Below are 21,877 nucleotides of genomic sequence, written 5' to 3'. Positions count from 1 at the left end.
CACACACACACACACACACACACACACACACACACACACACACACACACACACACACACACACACACACACACACACACACACACACACACACACACACACACACACACACACACACAACTGCTACTAACTGTTATCCCATAATGCCTTGCTCCAGGCTTCTCAGTGGACTCTGCTAAGGGCATAATGAGTCGTGGCGAGCTGACCTTTGTGGCGGGGGCTCCGAGAGCCAATCACACAGGAGCGGTGGTGCTGCTGCGTAAAGACAACGTGTACCGCCTGGTGCCACAGCACATCCTGTGGGGAGAGGAACTGGCTTCTTCCTTTGGCTACTCTGTGGCTACGGCTGATCTCAACAGTGACGGGTGAGAACTAATGCATATGTCTGCTGCTGATACTATTGATAGCAGTGTATGGGAATGTATGGAATGTACAGACAGATACTCTGTGGCCATGGCTCAACAGTGAGGGCTGAGTAATGTTGCACATTTCCAGAAAATTCCCAGTTCCCATGTTTTCAGAAATCCCAGTTGGAAGTTTTCCGGAATTAGGTAGGAATATGAACGGATGGAATCCCATAACTGGGAATACTCTGACCAGGATTTGTGAAGAACCTGGAAACCATTTAGGGAAATTATTTCAGTGACGGATGTTTACATTTGTATCCATCATCTTCTTGTTTCAACCCAAGATTCTGTAGAGCTCTATCTGAACCTCCCTCCCTCCCTCCCTCCCTCCCTCCCTCCCTCCCTCCCTCCCTCCCTCCCTCCCTCCTTCCTTCCTTCCTTCCTTCCTTGTTCTCCCCCCCCCAGCTGGACAGACCTGATAGTGGGAGCTCCTAACTACTTTGACAGGAAAGCAGATATCGGAGGTGCTGTGTACGTCTTCCTCAACCCATTCGGTAACTGGGAGTATGCTCGGCCAATCAGGCTCAACGGAACCTATGACTCCATGTTTGGATTGACCGTCAACAATGTGGGAGACTTGGACAGGGACGGATATGATGGTGAGGAAGGATCAAATCAAATCAAAACTTGATTTAAACGACATTCACATTACAGTCGACTGCACTGAAGGGACTGAGGGGTCTGAGTCACTCGTCACATCCTAAATGGCACCCTATTCCCTATGTAGTGCACTACTTTTGGCCATTTGGCACGCAAGTCTATTGTCCTTAGGGTCAGGAGTTTTCCTGATCAATTTATGTGAGAGAAAACAAGATCCTGCACACTGCAGTTACCAGTACTACTGTTCATTACACACACACACACACACACACACACACACACACACACACACACACACACACACACACACACACACACACACACACACACACTACTGATATGATGTCTTGCTCCAGGTTGAGCTCCAGCAGGTGAATGTAAAACTGAAAGTAAAAGTCCAGGTGACCTGAGCAAGTAACCCTCTTGACTAGCGTCACAATAAATTCTCTGGTTTTCCCGAATTCCCGGAATCAGGTGATAATGAGTTCCAGAATTTATTTAAAGTTTCCATAATTTTACAACCCTACTCCTGACCCTACAAAAGACAATGTCTGAATGAGGCTTAGTATAGTTGATATGTAATGTGTCTGTCTCTCTCCATCCAGACATTGCTGTGGGGGCTCCGTTCGATGGAGATGGCAAAGTGTTCATCTACCGAGGCTCATCCTCAGGCATCGATACCAAGCCTGCACAGGTGAAAAGAACCTTTAGAAAAGCTCGTTGCTCATCACATCATGATTATTCACTGAGTGCAAAAAACATTAGGAACACCTTCCTAATATTGAGTTGCACCCCCTTTTGCCCTCAGAACAGCCTCAATTCCTCGGGGCATGGCCTCTACAAGGTGTTGAAAGCGTTCCACAGGGATGCTGGCCCATGTTGACTGCAATGCTTTCCACAGTTGTCAAGTTGGCTGGATGTCCTTTGGGTGGTGGGCCACTGTTGATACAAACAGGAAGCTGTTGAGCGTGAAAAACCCAGCAGCGTTGCAGTTCTTGACACACTCAAAACAGTGCGCCTGGCACCTACTACCATACCCCATTCCAAGGCGCACTTAAATATTTTGTCTTGCCCATTCACCCTCTGAATGGCACACATACATAATTCATGTCTCAATTGTCTCAAGGCTTAGAAATCCTTCTTTAACCTGTCTCATCCCTTCATCTACACTGATTGAAGTGGATTTAACAAGTGACATGAATAAGGGATCATAGTTTTCACCTGGATTCACCTGGTCAGTCTATAACATGGAATTGTAATGTTTTGATATACTATAATATGAGATGACCGTTTATATATATATATATACAATACCAGTCAAAAGTTTGGACACACCTACTCATTCAAGGGTTTTTCTTCATTTGTACTATTTTCTACATTGTAGAATAATAGTGAAGACATCAAAACTATGAAATAACACATATGGAATCATGTAGTAACCAAAACAGTGTTAAACAAATCAAAATATAGTGCTCAGCATATGTGGGAACTCCTTCAAGACTGTTGGAAAAGCATTCCAGGTGAAACTGGTTGAGAGAATGCAAGAGTGTGCAAAGCTGTCATCAAGGCAAAGGGTGGCTACTTTGAAGAATCTAAAATCAAAAATGTATTTTGATTTGTTTAACACTTTTTTGGTTACTATATGATTCCATATGTGTTATTTCATAGTTTTGATGTCTTCACTATTATTCTGCAATGTGGAAAATAGTACAAATAAAGAAAAACCTTTAAATGAGTAGGTGTGTCCAAACTTTTGACTGGTACTGTATGAACAAGTGCCTTCGGAAAGTATTCAGACCCCTTGACTTTTTCCACATTTTGTTAGGTTATGGCCTTATTCTAAAATGGATTAAAATGTTTTTCCCCCCTCATCAATACACAATACACTATAATGACAAAGAAAAAACTGGTTTTTCGAAAAAGTATTCAGACCCTTTACTCAGTACTTTGTTGAAGCACCTTTGGCAATGATTACAGCCTCGAGTCTTCTTGGGTGTGACGCTACAAGCTTGGCACACCTGTATTTGGGGAGTTTCTCCCATTCTTCTCTGCAGATTCCTCAAGCTCTGTCAGGTTGGATGGGGAGCATTGCTGCACAGCTATTTGCAGTTCTCTCCAGAGATGCTCGATCGGGTTCAAGTCCGGGCTCTGGCTGGGCCACTCAAGGACATTCAGAGACTTGTCCCGAAGCCACTCCTGCATTGTCTTCGCTGTGTGCTTAGGGTCGTTGTCTTGTCGGAAGGTGAACCTTCGCCCCAGTCTGAGGTCCTGAGCGTTCTGTACTTTGCTCCGTTCATCTTTCCCTCGATCCTGACTAGTCTCCCAGTCCCTGCTGCTGAAAATTGTCCCCACAGCATGTCTCTTGAGTGGCGCAGTGGTCTAAGGCACTGCATTGCAGTGCTAGCTGTGCCACTAGAGATCCTGGTTTGAATCTAGGCTCTGTCGTAGCCGGCCGCGACCGGGAGACCCATGGGGCGGCGCACAATTGGCCCAGCGTCGTCCAGGGTAGGGGAAGGAATGGCCAGCAGGGATGTAGCTCAGTTGGTAGAGCATGGCGTTTGCAACGCCAGGGTTGTGGGTTCGTTTCCCACGGGGGGCCAGTATGAAAAAAATTAATAAAATGTATGCACTCACTAACTGTAAGTCGCTCTGGATAAGAGCATCTGCTAAATGACTAAAATGTAAATGTAATGATGCTGCCACCACCATGCTTCACTGTAGGGATGGTGCCAGGTTTCCTCCAGATGTGACGCTTGGCATTCAGGCCAAATCTTCAATTCAATTTTGGTTTCATCAGACCAGAGAATCTTGTTTCTCATGGTCTAAGAGTCTTTAGGTGCCTTTTGGCAAACTCCAAGCGGGCTGTCATGTGCCTTTTACTGAGGAGTGGCTTCAGTCTGGCCACTCTACCATAAAGGCCTGATTGGTGGAGTGCTGCAGAGATGGTTGTCCTGGAAGGTTCTCCCATCTCCACAGAGGAACTCTAGAGCTCTGTCAGAGTGACCATCGGGTCACCTCCCTGACCAAGGCCCTTCTCCCCCAATTGCTCAGTTTGGCCGGGTGGCCAGCTCTAGGAAGAGTCTTGGTGGTTCCAAAATTATTCAGTTTAAGAATGATGGAGGCCACTGTGTTCTTGGGGACCTTCAATGCTGCAGAAATGTTTTGGTACTGTTCCTGAGATCTGTGCCTTGACACAATCCTGTCTCGGAGCGCTATTGTCAATTCGAACTCATGGCTTGGTTTTTGGTCAACTGTGGGACCTTATATAGACCGGGTGTGTGCCTTTCCAAATCATGTCCAATCAATTGAATTAACCACAGGTGGACTCCAATCAAGTTGTGGAAACATCTCAAGGATGGTCAATGAAAACAGGATGCACCTGAGCTCAATTTCGAGTCTCATAGCAAAGGGTCTGAATACTTCTGTAAATAAGGTATTTTGTTTTTAATTTTTAATAAATGTGCAACAACTTCTAAAAACCTGTTTTTCTTAGTCATTATGGGGTATTGTGTGTAGATTGCTGAGGAAATTGTTTTATTTAATCAATTTTAAAATAAGGCTGTAATGTAACAAAATGTGAAAAAAGTCAAGGGGTCTGAATACTTTTCGAAGGCACTGTATGTGAGGGAAAAAAGTATTTGATCCCCTGCTGCTTTTGTATGTTTGCCCACTGACAAAGAAATGATCAGTCTATAATTTTAATGGTAGGTTTATTTGAACAGTGAGAGACAGAATGACAACAAAAAATCCAGAAAAACGCATGTCAAAAATATTATAAATTGATTTGCATTTTAATGAGGGAAATAAGTATTTCACCCCCTCTCAATCAGAAAGATTTCTGGCTCCCAGGTGTCTTTTATACAGGTAACGAGCTGAGATTAGGAGCACACTCTTAAAGGGAGTGCTCCTAATCTCAGCTTGTTCACTGTATGAAAGACACCTGTCCACAGAAGCAATCAATCAATCAGATTCCAAACTCTCCACCATGGCCAAGACCAAAGAGCTCTCCAAGGATGTCAGGGACAAGATTGTAGACCTACACAAGGCTGGAATGGGCTACAAGACCATCGCCAAGCAGCTTGGTGAGAAGGTGACAACAGTTGGTGCGATTATTCGCAAATGGAAGAAACACAAAATAACTGTCAATCTCCCTCGGCCTGGGGCTCCATGCAAGATCTCACCTCGTGGAGTTGCAATGATCATGAGAACGGTGAGGAATCAGCCCAGAACTACACGGGAGGATCTTGTCAATGATCTCAAGGCAGCTGGGACCATAGTCACCAAGAAAACAATTGGAAACACACTACGCCGTGAAGGACTGAAATCCTGCAGCGCCCGCAAGGTGCCCCTGCTCAAGAAAGCACACATACAGGGCCATCTGAAGTTTGCCAATGAACATCTGAATGATTCAGAGGAGAGATGGGTGAAAGTGTTGTGGTCAGATGAGACCAAAATCGAGCTCTTTGGCATCAACTCAACTCGCCGTGTTTGGAGGAGGAGGAATGCTGCCTATGACCCCAAGAACACCATCCCCACCGTCAACCATGGAGGTGGAAACATTATGCTTTGGAGGTGTTTTTCTGCTAAGGGGACAGGACAACTTCACCGCATCAAAGGGATGATGGACAGGGCCATGTACCGTCAAATCTTGGGTGAGAACCTCCTTCCCTCAGCCAAGGCATTGAAAATGGGTCGTGGATGGGTATTCCAGCATGACAATGACCCAAAACACACGGCCAAGGCAACAAAGGAGTGGCTCAAAAAGAAGCACATTAAGGTCCTGGAGTGGCCTAGCCAATCTCCACACCTAAAACCCATAGAAAATCTGTGGACGGAGCTGAAGGTTCGAGTTGCCAAACGTCAGCCTCGAAACCTTAATGACTTGGAGAAGATCTGCAAAGAGGAGTGGAACAAAATCCCTCCTGAGATGTGTGCAAACCTGGTGACCAACTACAAGAAACGTCTGACCTCTGTGATTGCCAACAAGGGTTTTGCCACCAAGTACTAAGTCATGTTTTGCAGAGGGGTCAAATACTTATTTCCCTCATTAAAATCCAAATCAATTTATAACATTTTTTACATGCGTTTTTCTGGATTTTTTTGTTGTTATTCTGTCTCTCACTGTTCAAATAAACCTACCATTAAAATTATAGACTTATCATGTCTTTGTCAGTGGGCAAACGTACAAAATCAGCAGGGGATCAAATACTTTTTTCCCTCACTGTATATATATATATACACTGCTCAAAAAAATAAAGGGAACACTTAAACAACACATCCTAGATCTGAATGAATGAAATAATAATTTTCTTTTTACATAGTTGAATGTGCTGACAACAAAATCACACAAAAATGATCAATGGAAATCAAATTTATCAACCCATGGAGGTCTGGATTTGGAGTCACCCTCAAAATTAAAGTGGAAAACCACACTACAGGTTGATCCAACTTTGATGTATTGTCCTTAAAACAAGTCAAAATGAGGCTCAGTAGTGTGTGTGGCCTCCACGTGCCTGTATGACCTCCCTACAACGCCTGGGCATGCTCCTGATGAGGTGGCGGATGGTCTCCTGAGGGATCTCGTCCCAGACCTGGACTAAAGCATCCGCCAACTCCTGGACAGTCTGTGGTGCAACGTGGTGTTGGTGGATGGAGCGAGACATGATGTCCCAGATGTACTCAATTGGATTCAGGTCTGGGGAACGGGCGGGCCAGTCCACAGCATCAATGCCTTCCTCTTGCAGGAACTGCTGACACACTCCAGCCACATGAGGTCTAGCATTGTCTTGCATTAGGAGGAACCCAGGGCCAACCGCACCAGCATATGGTCTCACAAGGGGTCTGAGGATCTCATGTGGCTGGAGTGTGTCACCATCGCGAGCATCCTGACTGGTTTCATCACCGCCTGGTATGGCAACTGCTCGGCCTCCGACCGCAAGGCAGTACAAAGGGTATTGCGTACGGCCCAGTACATCACTGGGGCCAAGCTTCCTGCCATCCAGGACCTCTATACCAGGTGGTGTCAGAGGAAGGCCCTAAGAATTGTCAAAGACTCCAGCCACCCTAGTCATAGACTGTTCTCTCTGCTACCGTACGGCAAGCGGTACCGGAGCGCCAAGTCTAGGTCGAAAAGGCTTCTTAACAGCTTCAGCCCCATAGCCATAAGACTCCTGAACAGCTAATCATGGCTACCCGGACTATTTGCATTTTATGCTGTTGCTACTCTGTTTATCATTTATGCATGTTCACTTTAACTCTACCCACATGTACATTGGCCCAGCGTCGTCCAGGGTAGGGGAGGGAATGGCCGGCAGGGATGTAGCTCAGTTGGTAGAGCATGGCGTTTGCAACGCCAGGGTTGTGAGTTCGATTCCCACGGGGGGGGGGGCAGTATGTAAAATAAAAAATGATGTATGCACTCACTAACTGTAAGTCGCTCTGGATAAGAGCGTCTGCTAAATGACTAAAATGTAAATGTAAATGTTTTGACCGGTAGTGTAGAAACACCAGATTTTTGGTTTGAAAAAAAAAAGGTATATTAATTCTGAAATTCTGAAGAATATTATTAACATTCCACCCATGAGGCCACTATAGGGTGATTTGGTACTTTGACTGCAGGAAAGGGCTACACATTAAAAATTGGAAACTTTAGTAGAAACTTGTGTATACAAAATTATACAAATATTACGTTTTTGTAAGTGGTGTCTCATCATATCAGAATCAAAGCCTCAACTCTGGTGTTGCAAACTTCATGGTGGTCATATTGCTAACTCTCAATAACGACGATGTGGTTCAAGTTCAACTAAGTTTACTGACTGATAACATCACACCCTAATTGCAGGTGTATAGGACTACCTGAATAGTAATTTCAGGTGTAAAGTTGCACTTGATCATACAAGTTAACACATGATCTTCATGATTGCCCCTCACAGATCCTGGATGGAGTGGACGAGGGGGTGAAGAGGTTTGGCTACTCCATCTCAGGAGGCCTGGACATCGATGGGAACCTGTACCCTGACCTGGCAGTAGGCTCTCTCGGTGATAAGCTAGTTCTGTACAGGTCTCGCCCAGTCATTCATGTGATCCGGGATGTATCCATCGAACCTCAGCAGTATATTGACTTGGAGCAACACAACTGCAAGGGGAGAGATGGAGTTTGGTAGGTCGCAAATAACATTAATTTCAACCTTTATTCACATTAGGTAGTGTATTTCTGCTGTTGACAGATTGTTGTTCGCTAACTTTATTCTCTGTTTTCAGTGTGGAGGTCAAAGCCTGCTTCACCTATACTGCTTATCCTGAGACCTACTCACCAGACATCAGTGAGTTACTAAACTGTACACCTCTCTGTTTAGAACCAGTTGGTTTTTGCTGTGTAAAATAGTGTGGTAATATGTCCAGCTGTGTTAAATAGTGTGGTAATATGTCCAGCTGTGTTAAATAGTGTGGTAACATGTCCAGCTGTGTAAAATAGTGTGGTAATATGTCCAGCTGTGTAAAATAGTGTGGTAATTTGTCCAGCTGTGTTAAATCGTGTGGTAATTTGTCCAGCTGTGTTAAGTAGTGTGGTAATTTGTCCAGCTGTGTTAAATAGTGTGGTAATATGTCCAGCTGTGTTAAATAGTGTGGTAATATGTCCAGCTGTGTTAAATAGTGTGGTAATATGTCCAGCTGTGTTAAATAGTGTGGTAACATGTCCAGCTGTGTTAAATAGTGTGGTAATATGTCCAGTAGCTTATCTCTGGTGTGTTGTAGTGCTGCATTTCTCTGACTCTTCTTCTCTTTCTCTTTCTCTTTCTCTTTCTCTTTCTCTTTCTCTTTCTCTTTCTCTTTCTCTTTCTCTTTCCCTTCCTTCCTTCCTTCCTTCCTTCCTTCCTTCCTTCCTTCCTTCCTTCCTTCCTTCCTTCCTTCCTTCCTTCCTTCCTTCCTTCCTTCCTTCCTTCCTTCCTTCCTTCCTTCCTTCCTTCCTTCCCTCCCTCCCTCCCACTAGCTCTGGTCCTACTCATTGAGGCTGACACCGAGCGCAGGAAGCTGGGCCTGCCCCACCGTGTTAGCTTCCTGGGTCAAAGTGCACAGGCGGCGGAGTACACACACACTGACGAGGTGGAGCTGAAGGGTCAACGTCATCCCGCCTGCCAGAGCGCCACCTTCCAACTAAACGTACAGTACAATATGACGCAGTCATTTGATCTGGAAGACACACAGGAGGCGTTACAGAGTACAACTGCAGAACATATCAAATACTTTTTCTTGGTTGGAGCACTATGCAACATGAAAAAGGGTAAAGTGAAGTGTTCAGTTCGTTCTCTCAGTGCTCTCTATCGCCCCCTACATGCAGCTGCATAGTGTTCCAACCCTGTGAAGAAATGGTATTTGAGATGTGCTTTATCTAGCTAAACTGGCATAATCGAACAATTTATTAATTGTCTTAGTTGAATGAAAAAAAGTATTATTTCCTTCCAACTCCAATATCATATGATCCCGTTTAGTAATCTTTTAATTATTTCCCATTCAGGAGAATATCCGTGACAAGCTGCGTCCCATCTCTCTGGCCATCACCCATACCATCAGACCCCCCATGTTCTCCTCAGACACTAACCCAGAGGAACGAGACACGCTACCTCCTGTACTGAGTGTTGCCACCTCCAACACCCTGCACTCTGAGGTCAGTACCTCGACCTCCTGTACTAAGTGTTGCCACCTCCAACACCCTGCACTCTGAGGTCAGTACCTCGACCTCCTGTACTGAGTGTTGCCACCTCCAACACCCTGCACTCTGAGGTCAGTACCTCGACCTCCTGTACTGAGTGTTGCCATCTCCAACACCCTGCACTCTGAGGTCAGTACCTCGACCTCCTGTACTGAGTGTTGCCATCTCCAACACCCTGCACTCTGAGGTCAGTACCTCGACCTCCTGTACTAAATGTTGCCACCTCCAACACCCTGTACTCTGAGGTCAGTACCATAACAACAGAACCAGGGAACATACTGATTTGCATTTTCAAGTTCATGAAGGAAGACTTGAAATGGTTGTGTTACAGGCCTAATTAATACATGCCTGTGTGATACAGGGATACTACAGGGTTTTGTTATTTCATAGTGGGGGAACCAGGTTCCAAAGTGAAATCATTTGGACATTTAAAAAAGATTTAAGGTCAATTCTATGATTTGAATTTTTTCCATGTCCATCCCTGAGATGAAGTCTGTATCCTCCGTTGCAGGTGAATTTCCTGAGGGAAGGCTGTGGTGATGATAAGATCTGTCAGAGCAACCTGAAGTTGACCTACCAGTTTGGAACCCGACCTATCACCTCTGACCTCTTCACCCCTCTGCCAAGGTTTGTATGACTTCTTCTTTATATTTCCTCATTCCCCAGAGAAGAGGAGTTCAGCAATTCCAATAGCTGTTACATTCTACCTTCTATTTTACCATGCCTCTATATCTGAGCTGCCCGACACTGTCCCTGGAGAGCCAAAATGACAAAATGGCACCCACAGACACGGTCGCCCTGTTTCTAGCTCCTAGACAACTTTGGAGTATTTCATTTCCTATGTTATTTGCCAAGAATGTTTCTTGTATTATTGCCTGCAGCCGAAAATAACTTATATTCACACCATTATATATATATATATATATATATATATATATATATATATATATATATATATATATATATATATATATATATATATATATTTATTACGGACTCTGACATTGCTCGTTCTGATATTTCTTAATTTCTTTATTTTAACTTTTTGGATTATGTGTGTATTGTTTTGTATTGCTAGGTATTACTACACTGTTAGAGCTTGAAACACAAGCATTTCGCTGCACCTGCAATAACATCTGCAAATCTGTATATGCGACCAATAAACTTTGATTTGATTTGATTACCCTCCTGTAGGTTTTTCGCTCTACCCCAGTTGTAACTAACCTGATTCAGCTTATCAACCAGCTAACTATTATAAGAATCAGGTCTGCTAGATTAGTGTCAGAGTCATCTCGGTTAACCCAGAACTAAAGTCTTGCGTAATTGGTTAGCTGCTCAATAGTTCTGGGTCCATACATGTTAAGAGACGAGATTAAGAGATTCTAGAACGTGGAACGGATTCGCAAACGAGGAGCTCCACCCTCTCTCTTTGCAAATTATCGGCCCGAATGTCTCCTCCCCTTCCAAAATTCGAAAGATACTAATAAACAGTGTCCAAATAACCAGTGACGAAACCCCCCCCCCCCCCCCCCCCCCCCAAAACCAGAACTACCGCTGCTCGTTGTCCCAGGCATCCCATTCCTTCCTGACAGATTCTACGGTACCAGTTATGTACACCTAGATCTGTCCACCAGAGATTAGGGTTGGAGAGAAAACACTCCTACAGTAGTGCTCCAGGAACGGGGTTGGGCCGTCCTGCCCTACATCTTAAACAACCTCAGATGGGTATTATTCTTCCTTTTTTGTTTCACTGTTCCTTCATATCCAACCACTTTTTTTTCTAGTTACCTCATGCCCCTCTCATTACAGAGATGGTGAGGAGGTGTTCTCTCTGTTCTGACCAGAGATCCTATGTCTAACCACTCTCTCTATTCCTCTTTTCTATTTCCTTTTTATCCCTTCATTCCAGGGACGATGAAGAGGTGGCGGTGTTTTCTCTGTCTGACCAGAGGTCTGTGGTGTTGGAGGTGACCGTCACCAACATGCCCTCTGACCCTCTGTACCCAGAGGAAGACGGAGATGATGCCCACGCTGCCCAGCTACTGGTGAACCTTCCGGACACCCTGTCCTACTCTGGCTTCAGGGGACAACAGGTACACACACCAAACACACACACGCACATACATGTGGTCCTCTGTAGCTCAGCTGGTAGAGCACGGTGCTTGTAACGCCAAGGTAGTGGGTTCGATCCCCGGGACCACCCATACACAAAAATGTATGCACGCATGACTGTAAGTCGCTTTGGATAAAAGCGTCTGCTAAATGGCATATTATATTATTATTTTTATTCATGGTAATGTTCAACCTCTCCTTGTCCAAGTCTGTAATCCCCACGTCTTAAACATTTTACTACAGTGGGCTAAATCAGGGTCACACGTTGTGATTCTTGGCACTCTTAAACAAATCCACTTTGAAACAAATGTATACACCTCATACACATGGTTATGGTCTTTAAAAAAAGAAGACCTGTCAGATATAGAGATGAAATGTATTCCATTTTGAGTTTGCATCCCAATATTACACTTTACTATACACCACAGAAGACTGAAATATAACAAAACCATTTGACATAGAAACACCGGAATTTCAGCGTAAAATAAATAAATAATGTTGATTAATTATGAAAAATATTAATAACATTCCACCCGTGAGGCCACTAGAGGGCGATTTGATCATTTGGCTGCAGGAAAGGTCTACAATGACTACAATCATTCCTCTTCCCAAGACCTCTAAGGCTTCATGCCACCATGACTACCACCCTGCAGCACTCACATCTTTAATTAAAGTGCTTTGAAAGGCTGGTCATGGCACACATCACCTCCATCATCCCAGACACCCTAAACCCACTCTAATTTGCATACCGCCCCAACAGATCCATAGACGATGCAATCTCAATTGCACTCCACACTGCCCTCACCCACCTAGATAAGAGGAATATGTTAGAATGCTCTTCATTGACTGCAGCTCAGTGTTCAACACCATTGTCCCATCCAAGCTCGTCACCAAGCTTAGGACCCTGGGACTGAACACCTCCCTCTGCAACAGGATCCTGGACTTCCTGACGGGCCGCGCCCAGGTGGTGAGGGTAGGCAACATCACCTCCGCCACGCTGACCCTCAACACCGGGGCCCCACAGGGGTGTGTGCTTTGTCCCCTCCTGTACTCCCTGTTCACCCATGACTGCGTGGCCACGTACAAATCCAACACCATCATCACGTTTGCTGACGACACAATGGTGGTAGGTCTGATCACCAGCGACAATGATACAGCCTATGGGAGGAGGTCAGAGACCTGGTGGTGCTAGGAAAACAACCTCTCCCTCAACGTCAACAAGACCAAGGAGCTGATCATGGACTACAGGAAACGAGCCCATCCACATCGACGGGGCTGCAGTGGAGCGGGTCGAGATTTTCAAGTTCCTCGATGTCCAAATCACTAAGGACTTGGTTCACATGCGCACAATCGTGAAGAAGGCGCGACAGCACCTCTTCCCCCTCAGGAGGTTGAAAAGGTTTGGCATGGGCCCTCAAATCCTCAAAATGTTATACAGCTGCAACATTGAGAGCATCTGGTATGCCAACAGCACCGCCCTCGATCGCATGGCGCTACAGAGGGTGGTGCGGACAGCCCAGTACATCACTGGGGCCGAGCTCCCTGCCATCTAGGATCTCTATATCAGGCGGTGTGACAGGAAGGCCCGTAAAATCATTAAAGACTCCAGCCACCCAAGCCATAGACTGTTGTCTCTGCTTCCGCACGGCAAGCGGTACCGGTGAAGTCTGACACCAACAGGCTCCTGAACAGCTTCTATCCCCAAGCCATAAGACTGCTCAATGGCTAACAAAATGGCTACACTGACTAGTTGACCCTTGTATTTATTCCTATGCACACTCACAGGACTCTACACACTCACGCATACTGACACTCCAACACACACATAACATGCACACACTTTTATATTGACACACGTACACTTACTCACATACAATCATCATATATGCTGCTGCTACTCTGTTTATCTTATATCCTGATGCCTAGTCACCTTACCCTATACATACACTACATGACCAGAAGTATGTGGACACCTGCTCATCGAACATCTCATTCCAAAATCATGGGCATTAATATTGAGTTGGTCCCCCCTTTGCCGCTATAAAAGTTTCCACTCTTCTGGAAAGAATTTCCACTAGATGTTGGAACATTTCTGCCGGGACTTGCTTCCATTCAGCAACGAGCATTAGTGAGGTTGGGCACTGATGTTGAGCGATTATGCCTGGCTCGCAGTCGGTGTTCCAATTCATCCCAAAGGAGTTCGATGGGGTTGAGGTCAGGGCTCTGTGCAGGCCAGTCAAATTCTTCCACACCAATCTCGACAAACCATTTCTGTATGGACCTCGCTTTGTGCACGGGGGCATTGTCATGCTGAAACAGGAAAGGGCCTTCCCCAATCTGTTGCCACAAAGTTGGAACCACAGAATCGTCTAGAATGTCATTGTATGCTAAGGGGACTAGCGCGAACCATAAAAAACTGCCCCAGACCATTATTCCTCCTCCAACAAACTTTACAGTTGGCACTATGCATTGGGGAAGGTAGCGTTCTCCTGGCATCCGCCAAACCCAGATTCGTCCACCGGACTGCCGGATGGTGAAGCGTGATTCATCACTCCAGAGAACGCGTTTCCACTGCTCCAGAGTATAATGGTGGCGAGCTTTACACCACTCCAGCCGACGCTGATCTTAGGCTTGTGTGCGGCTGCTCGGCCATGGAAACCCATTTCATGAAGTTCCTGACGAACAGTTCTTGTGCTGACGTTGCTTCTAGAGGCAGTTTGGAACTTGGTAGTGAGTGTTGCAACCGAGGACAGATGATCTTTAGACGCTACGCGCTTCAGCAATCGGCGGTCCCGTTCTGTGAGCTTCTGTGGCCTACCACTTCGCGGCTGAGCCGTTGTTGCTCCTAGACGTTTCCATTTCACAATAACAGCACTTACAGTTGACCGGGGCAGCTCTAGCAGGGCGGAAATTTGATGAACTGACTTGTTGGAAAGGTGGCATCCTATGACGGTACCACGTTGAAAGTCACTGAGCTCTTCAGTACGGGCCATTCTACTGCCAATGTTTGTCTATGGAGATTGCATGGCTGTGTATTGATTACTGCATTTATATTGATTACTGCATTGTTGGGTTTGTAGTTTGCAAGAAAGGCATTTCACTGTACTTGTACATGTGACATTAAAAACTTGAAATATGAAACACACACAACCTGTCCTACTCGGGTACACACACCTAACTCTAGCCTTGATCCTCACCAGGGTTGGGATCAATTCCACAAATTCAATTTAAATTAAATTCTCTCGCCGTGTAAATTCAATTTATTTTTAATAAAAATTCCAGTTCAGTCTTTGAATTCAGAGATACAGTGGGGGAAAAAAATATTTAGTCAACCACCAATTGTGCAAGTTCTCCCACTTAAAAAGATGAGAGAGGCCTGTAACTTTCATCATAGGTACACGTCAACTATGACAGACAAAATGAGAAGAAAAAAATCCAGAAAATCACATTGTAGGATTTTTTATGAATTTATTTGCAAATTATGGTGGAAAATAAGTATTTGGTCAATAACAAAAGTTTCTCAATACTTTGTTATATACCTTTTGTTGGCAATGACACAGGTCAAACGTTTTCTGTAAGTCTTCACAAGGTTTTCACACACTGTTGCTGGTATTTTGGCCCATTCCTCCATGCAGATCTCCTCTAGAGCAGTGATGTTTTGGGGCTGTCGCTGGGCAACACTGACTTTCAACTCCCTCCAAAGATTTTCTATGGGGTTGAGATCTGGAGACTGGCTAGGCCACTCCAGGACCTTGAAATGCTTCTTACGAAGCCACTCCTTCGTTGCCCGGGTGGTGTGTTTGGGATCATTGTCATGCTGAAAGACCCAGCCATGTTTCATCTTCAATGCCCTTGCTGAAGGAAGGAGGTTTTCACTCAAAATCTCACGATACATGGCCCCATTCATTCTTTCCTTTACACGGATCAGTCGTCCTGGTCCCTTTGCAGAAAAACTGCCCCAAAGCATGATGTTTCCACCCCCATGCTTCACAGTAGGTATGGTGTTCTTTGGATGCAACTCAGCATTCTTTGTCTTCCAAACACGACGAGTTGAGTTTTTACCAAAAAGTTATATTTTGGTTTCATCTGACCATATGACATTCTCCCAATCCTCTTCTGGATCATCCAAATGCACTCTAGCAAACTTCAGACGGGCCTGGACATGTACTGGCTTAAGCAGGGGGACACGTCTGCACTGCAGGATTTGAGTCCCTGGCGGCGTAGTGTGTTACTGATGGTAGGCTTTGTTACTTTGGTCCCAGCTCTCTGCAGGTCATTCACTAGGTCCCCCCGTGTGGTTCTGGGATTTTTGCTCACCGTTCTTGTGATCATTTTGACCCCACGGGGTGAGATCTTGCGTGGAGCCCCAGATCGAGGGAGATTATCAGTGGTCTTGTATGTCTTCCATTTCCTAATAATTGCTCCCACAGTTGATTTCTTCAAACCAAGCTGCTTACCTATTGCAGATTCAGTCTTCCCAGCCTGGTGCAGGTCTACAATTTTGTTTCTGGTGTCCTTTGACAGCTCTTTGGTCTTGGCCATAGTGGAGTTTGGAGTGTGACTGTTTGAGGTTGTGGACAGGTGTCTTTTATACTGATAACAAGTTCAAACAGGTGCCATTAATACAGGTAACGAGTGGAGGACAGAGGAGCCTCTTAAAGAAGAAGTTACAGGTCTGTGAGAGCCAGATATCTTGCTTGTTTTTAGGTGACCAAATACTTATTTTCCACCATAATTTGCAAATAAATTCATAAAAAATCCTACAATGTGATTTTCTGTATTTTTTTTTCTCAGTTTGTCTGTCATAGTTGACGTGTACCTATGATGAAAATTACAGGCCTCTCTCATCTTTTTAAGTGGGAGAACTTGCACAATTGGTGGCTGACTAAATACTTTTTCCCCCCACTGTAATTCAATTCCTCTGAATTCCAGTGTTAGGTAAATTCCAAGACTGCAAATCCCAATTCAATATTATCCCCAACAATTCCACAAATTCCAATTAAAATTCAGTTCCCTCTGGTTTAAGGCTGATCATTTCACTGTTCAGACAACCTAGCTATATGGGAAATATAGGAATACAGGTTGAAATGATTAAAAACAAATCGTACAGTCAATTTTTTAATACTATGGTCATTAATTCCATTAACTGGGACATTTTAAAATATTGAATTCCAATTCAATTCATTTCCGAAGATTAAATGTTTTTACAATTCCAATTCAATTCCAGTTAAAAAAGTCCAAGCAGTCTAATTCCAATTCAATTCCAATTCCATAACTTGAATACTCAAATGTAATTAAATGTAAATGATCCACTTCATGAGTGAATTCAAGAATTGAATTGGAATTTCAAAGTAAATTGGACTTGACCCCAACCCTGACCCTAACCCTGCCGGACACCCTTTCCTACTCTGGCTTCGGGACAACAGGTATTCACACTTAAACGTTTCCATTCCTCTCAGATCTCCACCAGTGTCTAGGAGGTAGGGTCTAGGGGTCGATTCTGGACAGGGCTGACATGTTACGCTTAGAGCCAGGAGTTTTTCCTGACCCAGGAAAAACTATGTTGGTGATGTGGTCAGGGAAACCTTAGGGCAACTTTACCTTGCTACAGTAGCAGTATAATGATCCTGTTTCCTGTTTCCTGTGTGTAGGTGGTGTGCCAGGCCAATCAGAATGGCTCTCAGGCAGAGTGCGAGCTGGGAAACCCCCTGAAGAGAGATGCTATACTGAAGTTCTACATCATCCTTAGCACCTCTGCTATCACCATAGAGACCACGGAACTCACTGTCAACCTCCTGCTGGCTACGTAAGTCCTGGCTGGGCAACTTATTTTCATAGTTGTTCCATTTAACGCATCTTTGTTTTCTCGTACTGTAAAAAAACACTGTTTATTTTCATATCATGGCAATTCACAAGGTGAATGGCTTTGCTTGGTACTACACTAATAAAACATTCATTGCACATGGAAGGGAATTACTACTTTCAATATATGTATTCAAATTGATATAGCTAGAAATGAAGATAGAACGTTTATCCAGATTGCAGTCAATATGATGTGTGTGTGTTGTCTCCTCCTCAGTATCAGTGAACAGCGAGACCTGGCCCCAGTCATAGCCGTGGCTAAAATCATCATAGAGCTCCCCCTGGCTGTCAGTGGGTAAGTCACACCCTCATATCACTGGTGTGTCAAACTAATTTTGCCCACGGTGGCCACATTCAGTACAGTGAGTCAGTAGGTCAAAAACACATTCATTGATTTGATTTATTTAATCCAGGATAGTGACAGTCCACTCTGTAACACTTGCTGCTGTTTTCAAGGAGTCCTGAGATCCATAAAAACAGTAAACAGTGGTACCATAAGACTCTCAGGCTCTGTCCAGCTGTCCACTGACCCTACCTGTCTGTCTCTGTGTTGTTTCAGGCTGGCCAGACCACACCAGCTGTTCTTCAGTGGGGCTGTGAAGGGGGAGAGCGCCATGGAGACTCTGGACGATGTGGGGAGTGCTGTGGAGTTTGAGTTTATGGTGAGAGAAGAAGAGAGGAGTCAAAAGACGATGTAGCATGATAATGTAGCATGAAAATGTAGCATGCTAATGTAGCATGGAAATGTAGCATGCTAATGTAGCACAGGGATATACAGTATTCTAAGGCTGTGAACCTTGGAAGATATACGATGAAAAGCTATGCAGTGTTGTGAAGAGAGCAATATATGAATATTTTGATGTGTTTTTTTTAATCATTGATCATGTTTCATTCGGTTAACTATTCAGTCCTTCATGTTTTAATCAGGTGACCAACACCGGGCCGTCCCTGCAGACGCTAGGCTCCGCCTTCCTCAACATCATGTGGCCTCACGAGCTGTCCAATGGGAAGTGGCTCCTGTACCCCACTTCTCTCCACTTCCATGGCCATCCAGAAACACCCTGTACCCCCCACACCTCCCTCAACCCACGCAAGTTCACCCACAGCTCTCCTTCTGACGACCAGCCACAGGCTGCAGGCCTGAAGGTAGGCTTTTAGTTGTCTTGAGCCATAAGGGGTTCCATAAATTGAGATATTGTCCAGAAATAACCACATTGGACAAAAAGTGTACACCTCCCCACACCCATGAGCTAAAGCATAATTATATTGTTTGCCTAAAACTAAGTATTTTGTTGTTTCATTAGATTTATTTGATCTCTGCTTCCTATCCCTGTGAGCAGGCCAGGAGGAAGGGGCGGTCCCACCCAGAAGAGGAAGGGCATGTGATGACCAAGGGCAGTCTGGGTAGGACCACGCCTGCTGTGGCCGCCTCAGAGAGACGCAAGTCACTCAAACTGGTGAGAGAGAGGGAGAGAGATGGACAGGGAACAAGAGGGACAGGGAACAAGAGGGATTACAATGGGGTTGTAACCAGTGTTGGGGAATCTACTCCGACAATATAGTTTACCAGTTACTTCACACTGGAAGAAGTTAAGTAACACTAAAGCTACGCTGAAGAAAATACAGTTTACTTAACTAAAGCAACTTTGTGAGATATTATCATATCTAAATCTGAAACGTCATAGACTACAAATCGCAAGAACAGATCACTCTGGAGACAGATTTGAACAGAATGTGTAATTTATCCTATTAACCACATAAACTGTCACGGACAGAAGAGGACCCAAGAGCGCAAGTTCAAATTCAGAGTTCTTTATTGAAGGTTTCAGGCGGGAAGAGGAGTGCCAGGGGTGTCAGGGGTTCCAGGGGTGCTTGGGGCTCTGGGGTTTTTCAGGGTCCTGTGGGTACCTGTGCTCCGGGGGTCACCAAATGTCCGGGGGTGTCCAGTCCAAGTGCTTAGTGTGTGTGTTCCCCAGTGATGGAGCGGCGTATCGGGCTGAGGGTGGTGAAGCGTCTGGGCACGCTCATCTGGTGGTCGGAGACCTGGGGGAACACACACACAACAGCAATATGAATGGCAGGCAGAAGTACAGATCAGGGCTGGGCAAATGTCGTGGTGAGAGACAGAAGGCAGAATCGAGTTACCGGAGGGGCTGAAGATCGGAGAGTAGTCGAGGTCCAGAAGGCAGGTCGGGATAGACGGGGCAGTAGAACAAGGAGGCAGTCAAGAAAGGATCGGTATCACAAACAGGAGTCAGAGCGCAGACAGGCAGGTTACTGGTCCGGGTTTGAAGACGATCTGACAGGGCTTGGCTGAAAAACAGGGCTTGATATACTGGGAGAGGTTAGTGGGGAAATGCAGTTCAGCTGGCAGAGTAATTAGAACAGAGTGAGGCAAGGTGAGGATGGTGAGTGGGAAATGCAGTGCAGCTGGCCAGGTAACAAGAGCAGAGCAGGGCGGAGCCAGGTGGAGCTCGTTAGGCAGAGTAGGGAGAGAGTGAGCAGAGTGGCAGAGAATTGAATGCAATTAATGTTGCTACCAGGGAGAGAGAGTGCTCATGACAGGACCCCTCCTCCAAGGGACGGCCCCAGAAGTCCCAAGAACAACATCATGCCGGGAGGGTGGAGGGGAGCAGGCGGCGGGTCAGAACTCCTCCGAGCGGTCCGAGTGAATCTCCTCATCCTCAGAAGGAGCTGGAGGGTCACGGTCGGGAGACAGGACAGGCACTGAGACAGGAGCAGGGTCAGGCACAGGACAGGAAGCAGGGCGGGCAGGACGGCTAGGAACCCCTCTTGGACGGCCCCTACGGATTGCAGGCTGATCAGGATGTAGTCGGTGGAAGTCAGTGATAAGGGTCCGGTCCACTATCCTCCTGGCCGGGATCCAGGTCCTCTCCTCTGGACCATATCCCTCCCAGTCAACGAGGTACTGGAGACCCCTACCCCTTCGCCTAGAGCGGAGCAGCCGCCGGACGGTGAAGACAGGACCGCCATCTACGAGGCGCGGAGGAGGTGGCGCCGGAGCTGCAGGGACCAGGGGACTTTCATGGACCGGCTTGACCTTGGAGACGTGGAAGGTGGGGTGGACCCGCATGGAAGCGGGCAACTGAAGTCGGACCGCCGTTGGACTGATGACTTTCTGCACAGGAAAAGGACCAATGAAGCGAGGGGCCAGCTTACGTGATTCAACCCGCAGCGGCAGATCCCGGGCAGACAGCCAGACCTTCTGACCAACCCGGTAAGTAGGTGCTGGGGTCCTCCGTCGGTTGGCACCGACGGCGTAGCTGGTTCCAGACTTCAGGAGCACAGTGCGAGCCTGGGCCCAAGTGCGGCGGCAGCGGCGGGCATACGCAAGAGCAGACGGACAGGTGGCATCCGCCTCCTGGCTGGCAAACAGTGGAGGTTGATACCCGTAGACACACTGAAAGGGGGAGAGCCCGGTGGAGGAACTGGTGAGTGAATTATGGGCATATTCCACCCAGAGCAGGTGTTGAGCCCAGGCCCGGGGATTTTGGGAAGCCACACACCTCAGTGCCTTCTCCAGCTCCTGGTTCATGCGTTCAGTCTGGCCGTTTGACTGCGGGTGGAATCCAGACGATAGGCTGGCGGTGGCCCCAAGGAGATGACAGAACTCCTTCCAAAAGGTTGCTGAGAATTGCGGGCCCCGGTCTGACACTATATCCTGGGGTAGGCCATGGATACGAAACACATGTTCCAGGACCACCTGGGAGGTCTTATCAGCAGCTGATGTCCATTGGTACGGTTGTTTAGTGCTGGTTAGCGCCGTGAGGGGTGCAGCCACTGTGCTATAGTTTCTGATGAATCTCCTATAAAAGTTGGCAAAGCCCAGGAACTGTTGCAACTTTTTCCGAGACTCAGGAACTGGCCAGGAAGTGACAGCCGACACCTTCGTGAGATCCATCTGAATGCTGCCCTCGGTCACCACATACCCCAGGAATGAAACGGTTTTGGCATGGAACTCGCACTTCTCTGCCTTCACGAAAAGAGAGTTCTCCAGCAGGCGGCGCAGGACCAACTGGACGTGGTGCGTGTGTTCTGACAGAGTCTTTGAGAATATTAAAATATCGTCAAGGTACACAAATACGAACGTATTTAGCATGTCCCTGAGGATATCATTCACTAGGGCTTGAAAAACTGCTGGGGCATTGGTGAGGCCGAAGGGCATG

At 46.1% G+C, this 21,877-nt stretch overlaps 1 protein-coding gene across 1 annotated transcript in view; it reads left to right on the top strand.

Moving 5' to 3' along the window:
* LOC311113860 (integrin alpha-7-like) overlaps window positions 1–21,877 on the top strand; it is a gene marked incomplete at its 5' end in the record, with an annotated part of 56,469 nt that overhangs the window by 23,125 nt on the left and 11,467 nt on the right. The window contains 14 exons of the mRNA XM_084189148.1: window positions 157–364; window positions 812–1,005; window positions 1,612–1,700; window positions 7,939–8,165; window positions 8,267–8,328; window positions 8,997–9,166; window positions 9,522–9,671; window positions 10,228–10,343; window positions 11,626–11,809; window positions 17,480–17,634; window positions 17,908–17,985; window positions 18,250–18,352; window positions 18,618–18,836; window positions 19,028–19,147. Of these exons, the coding sequence (XP_084045274.1) occupies window positions 157–364; window positions 812–1,005; window positions 1,612–1,700; window positions 7,939–8,165; window positions 8,267–8,328; window positions 8,997–9,166; window positions 9,522–9,671; window positions 10,228–10,343; window positions 11,626–11,809; window positions 17,480–17,634; window positions 17,908–17,985; window positions 18,250–18,352; window positions 18,618–18,836; window positions 19,028–19,147 (2,075 nt within the window). The remainder of the gene's footprint in view (window positions 1–156; window positions 365–811; window positions 1,006–1,611; window positions 1,701–7,938; window positions 8,166–8,266; window positions 8,329–8,996; window positions 9,167–9,521; window positions 9,672–10,227; window positions 10,344–11,625; window positions 11,810–17,479; window positions 17,635–17,907; window positions 17,986–18,249; window positions 18,353–18,617; window positions 18,837–19,027; window positions 19,148–21,877) is intronic.

Source organism: Coregonus lavaretus (genome assembly GCF_964263955.1).
Source record: "Coregonus lavaretus genome assembly, contig: HAP1_SCAFFOLD_2187, whole genome shotgun sequence".
Taxonomy (NCBI): Eukaryota; Metazoa; Chordata; class Actinopteri; order Salmoniformes; family Salmonidae; genus Coregonus; species Coregonus lavaretus.
This window is presented reverse-complemented; position numbering and strand designations above follow the sequence as displayed.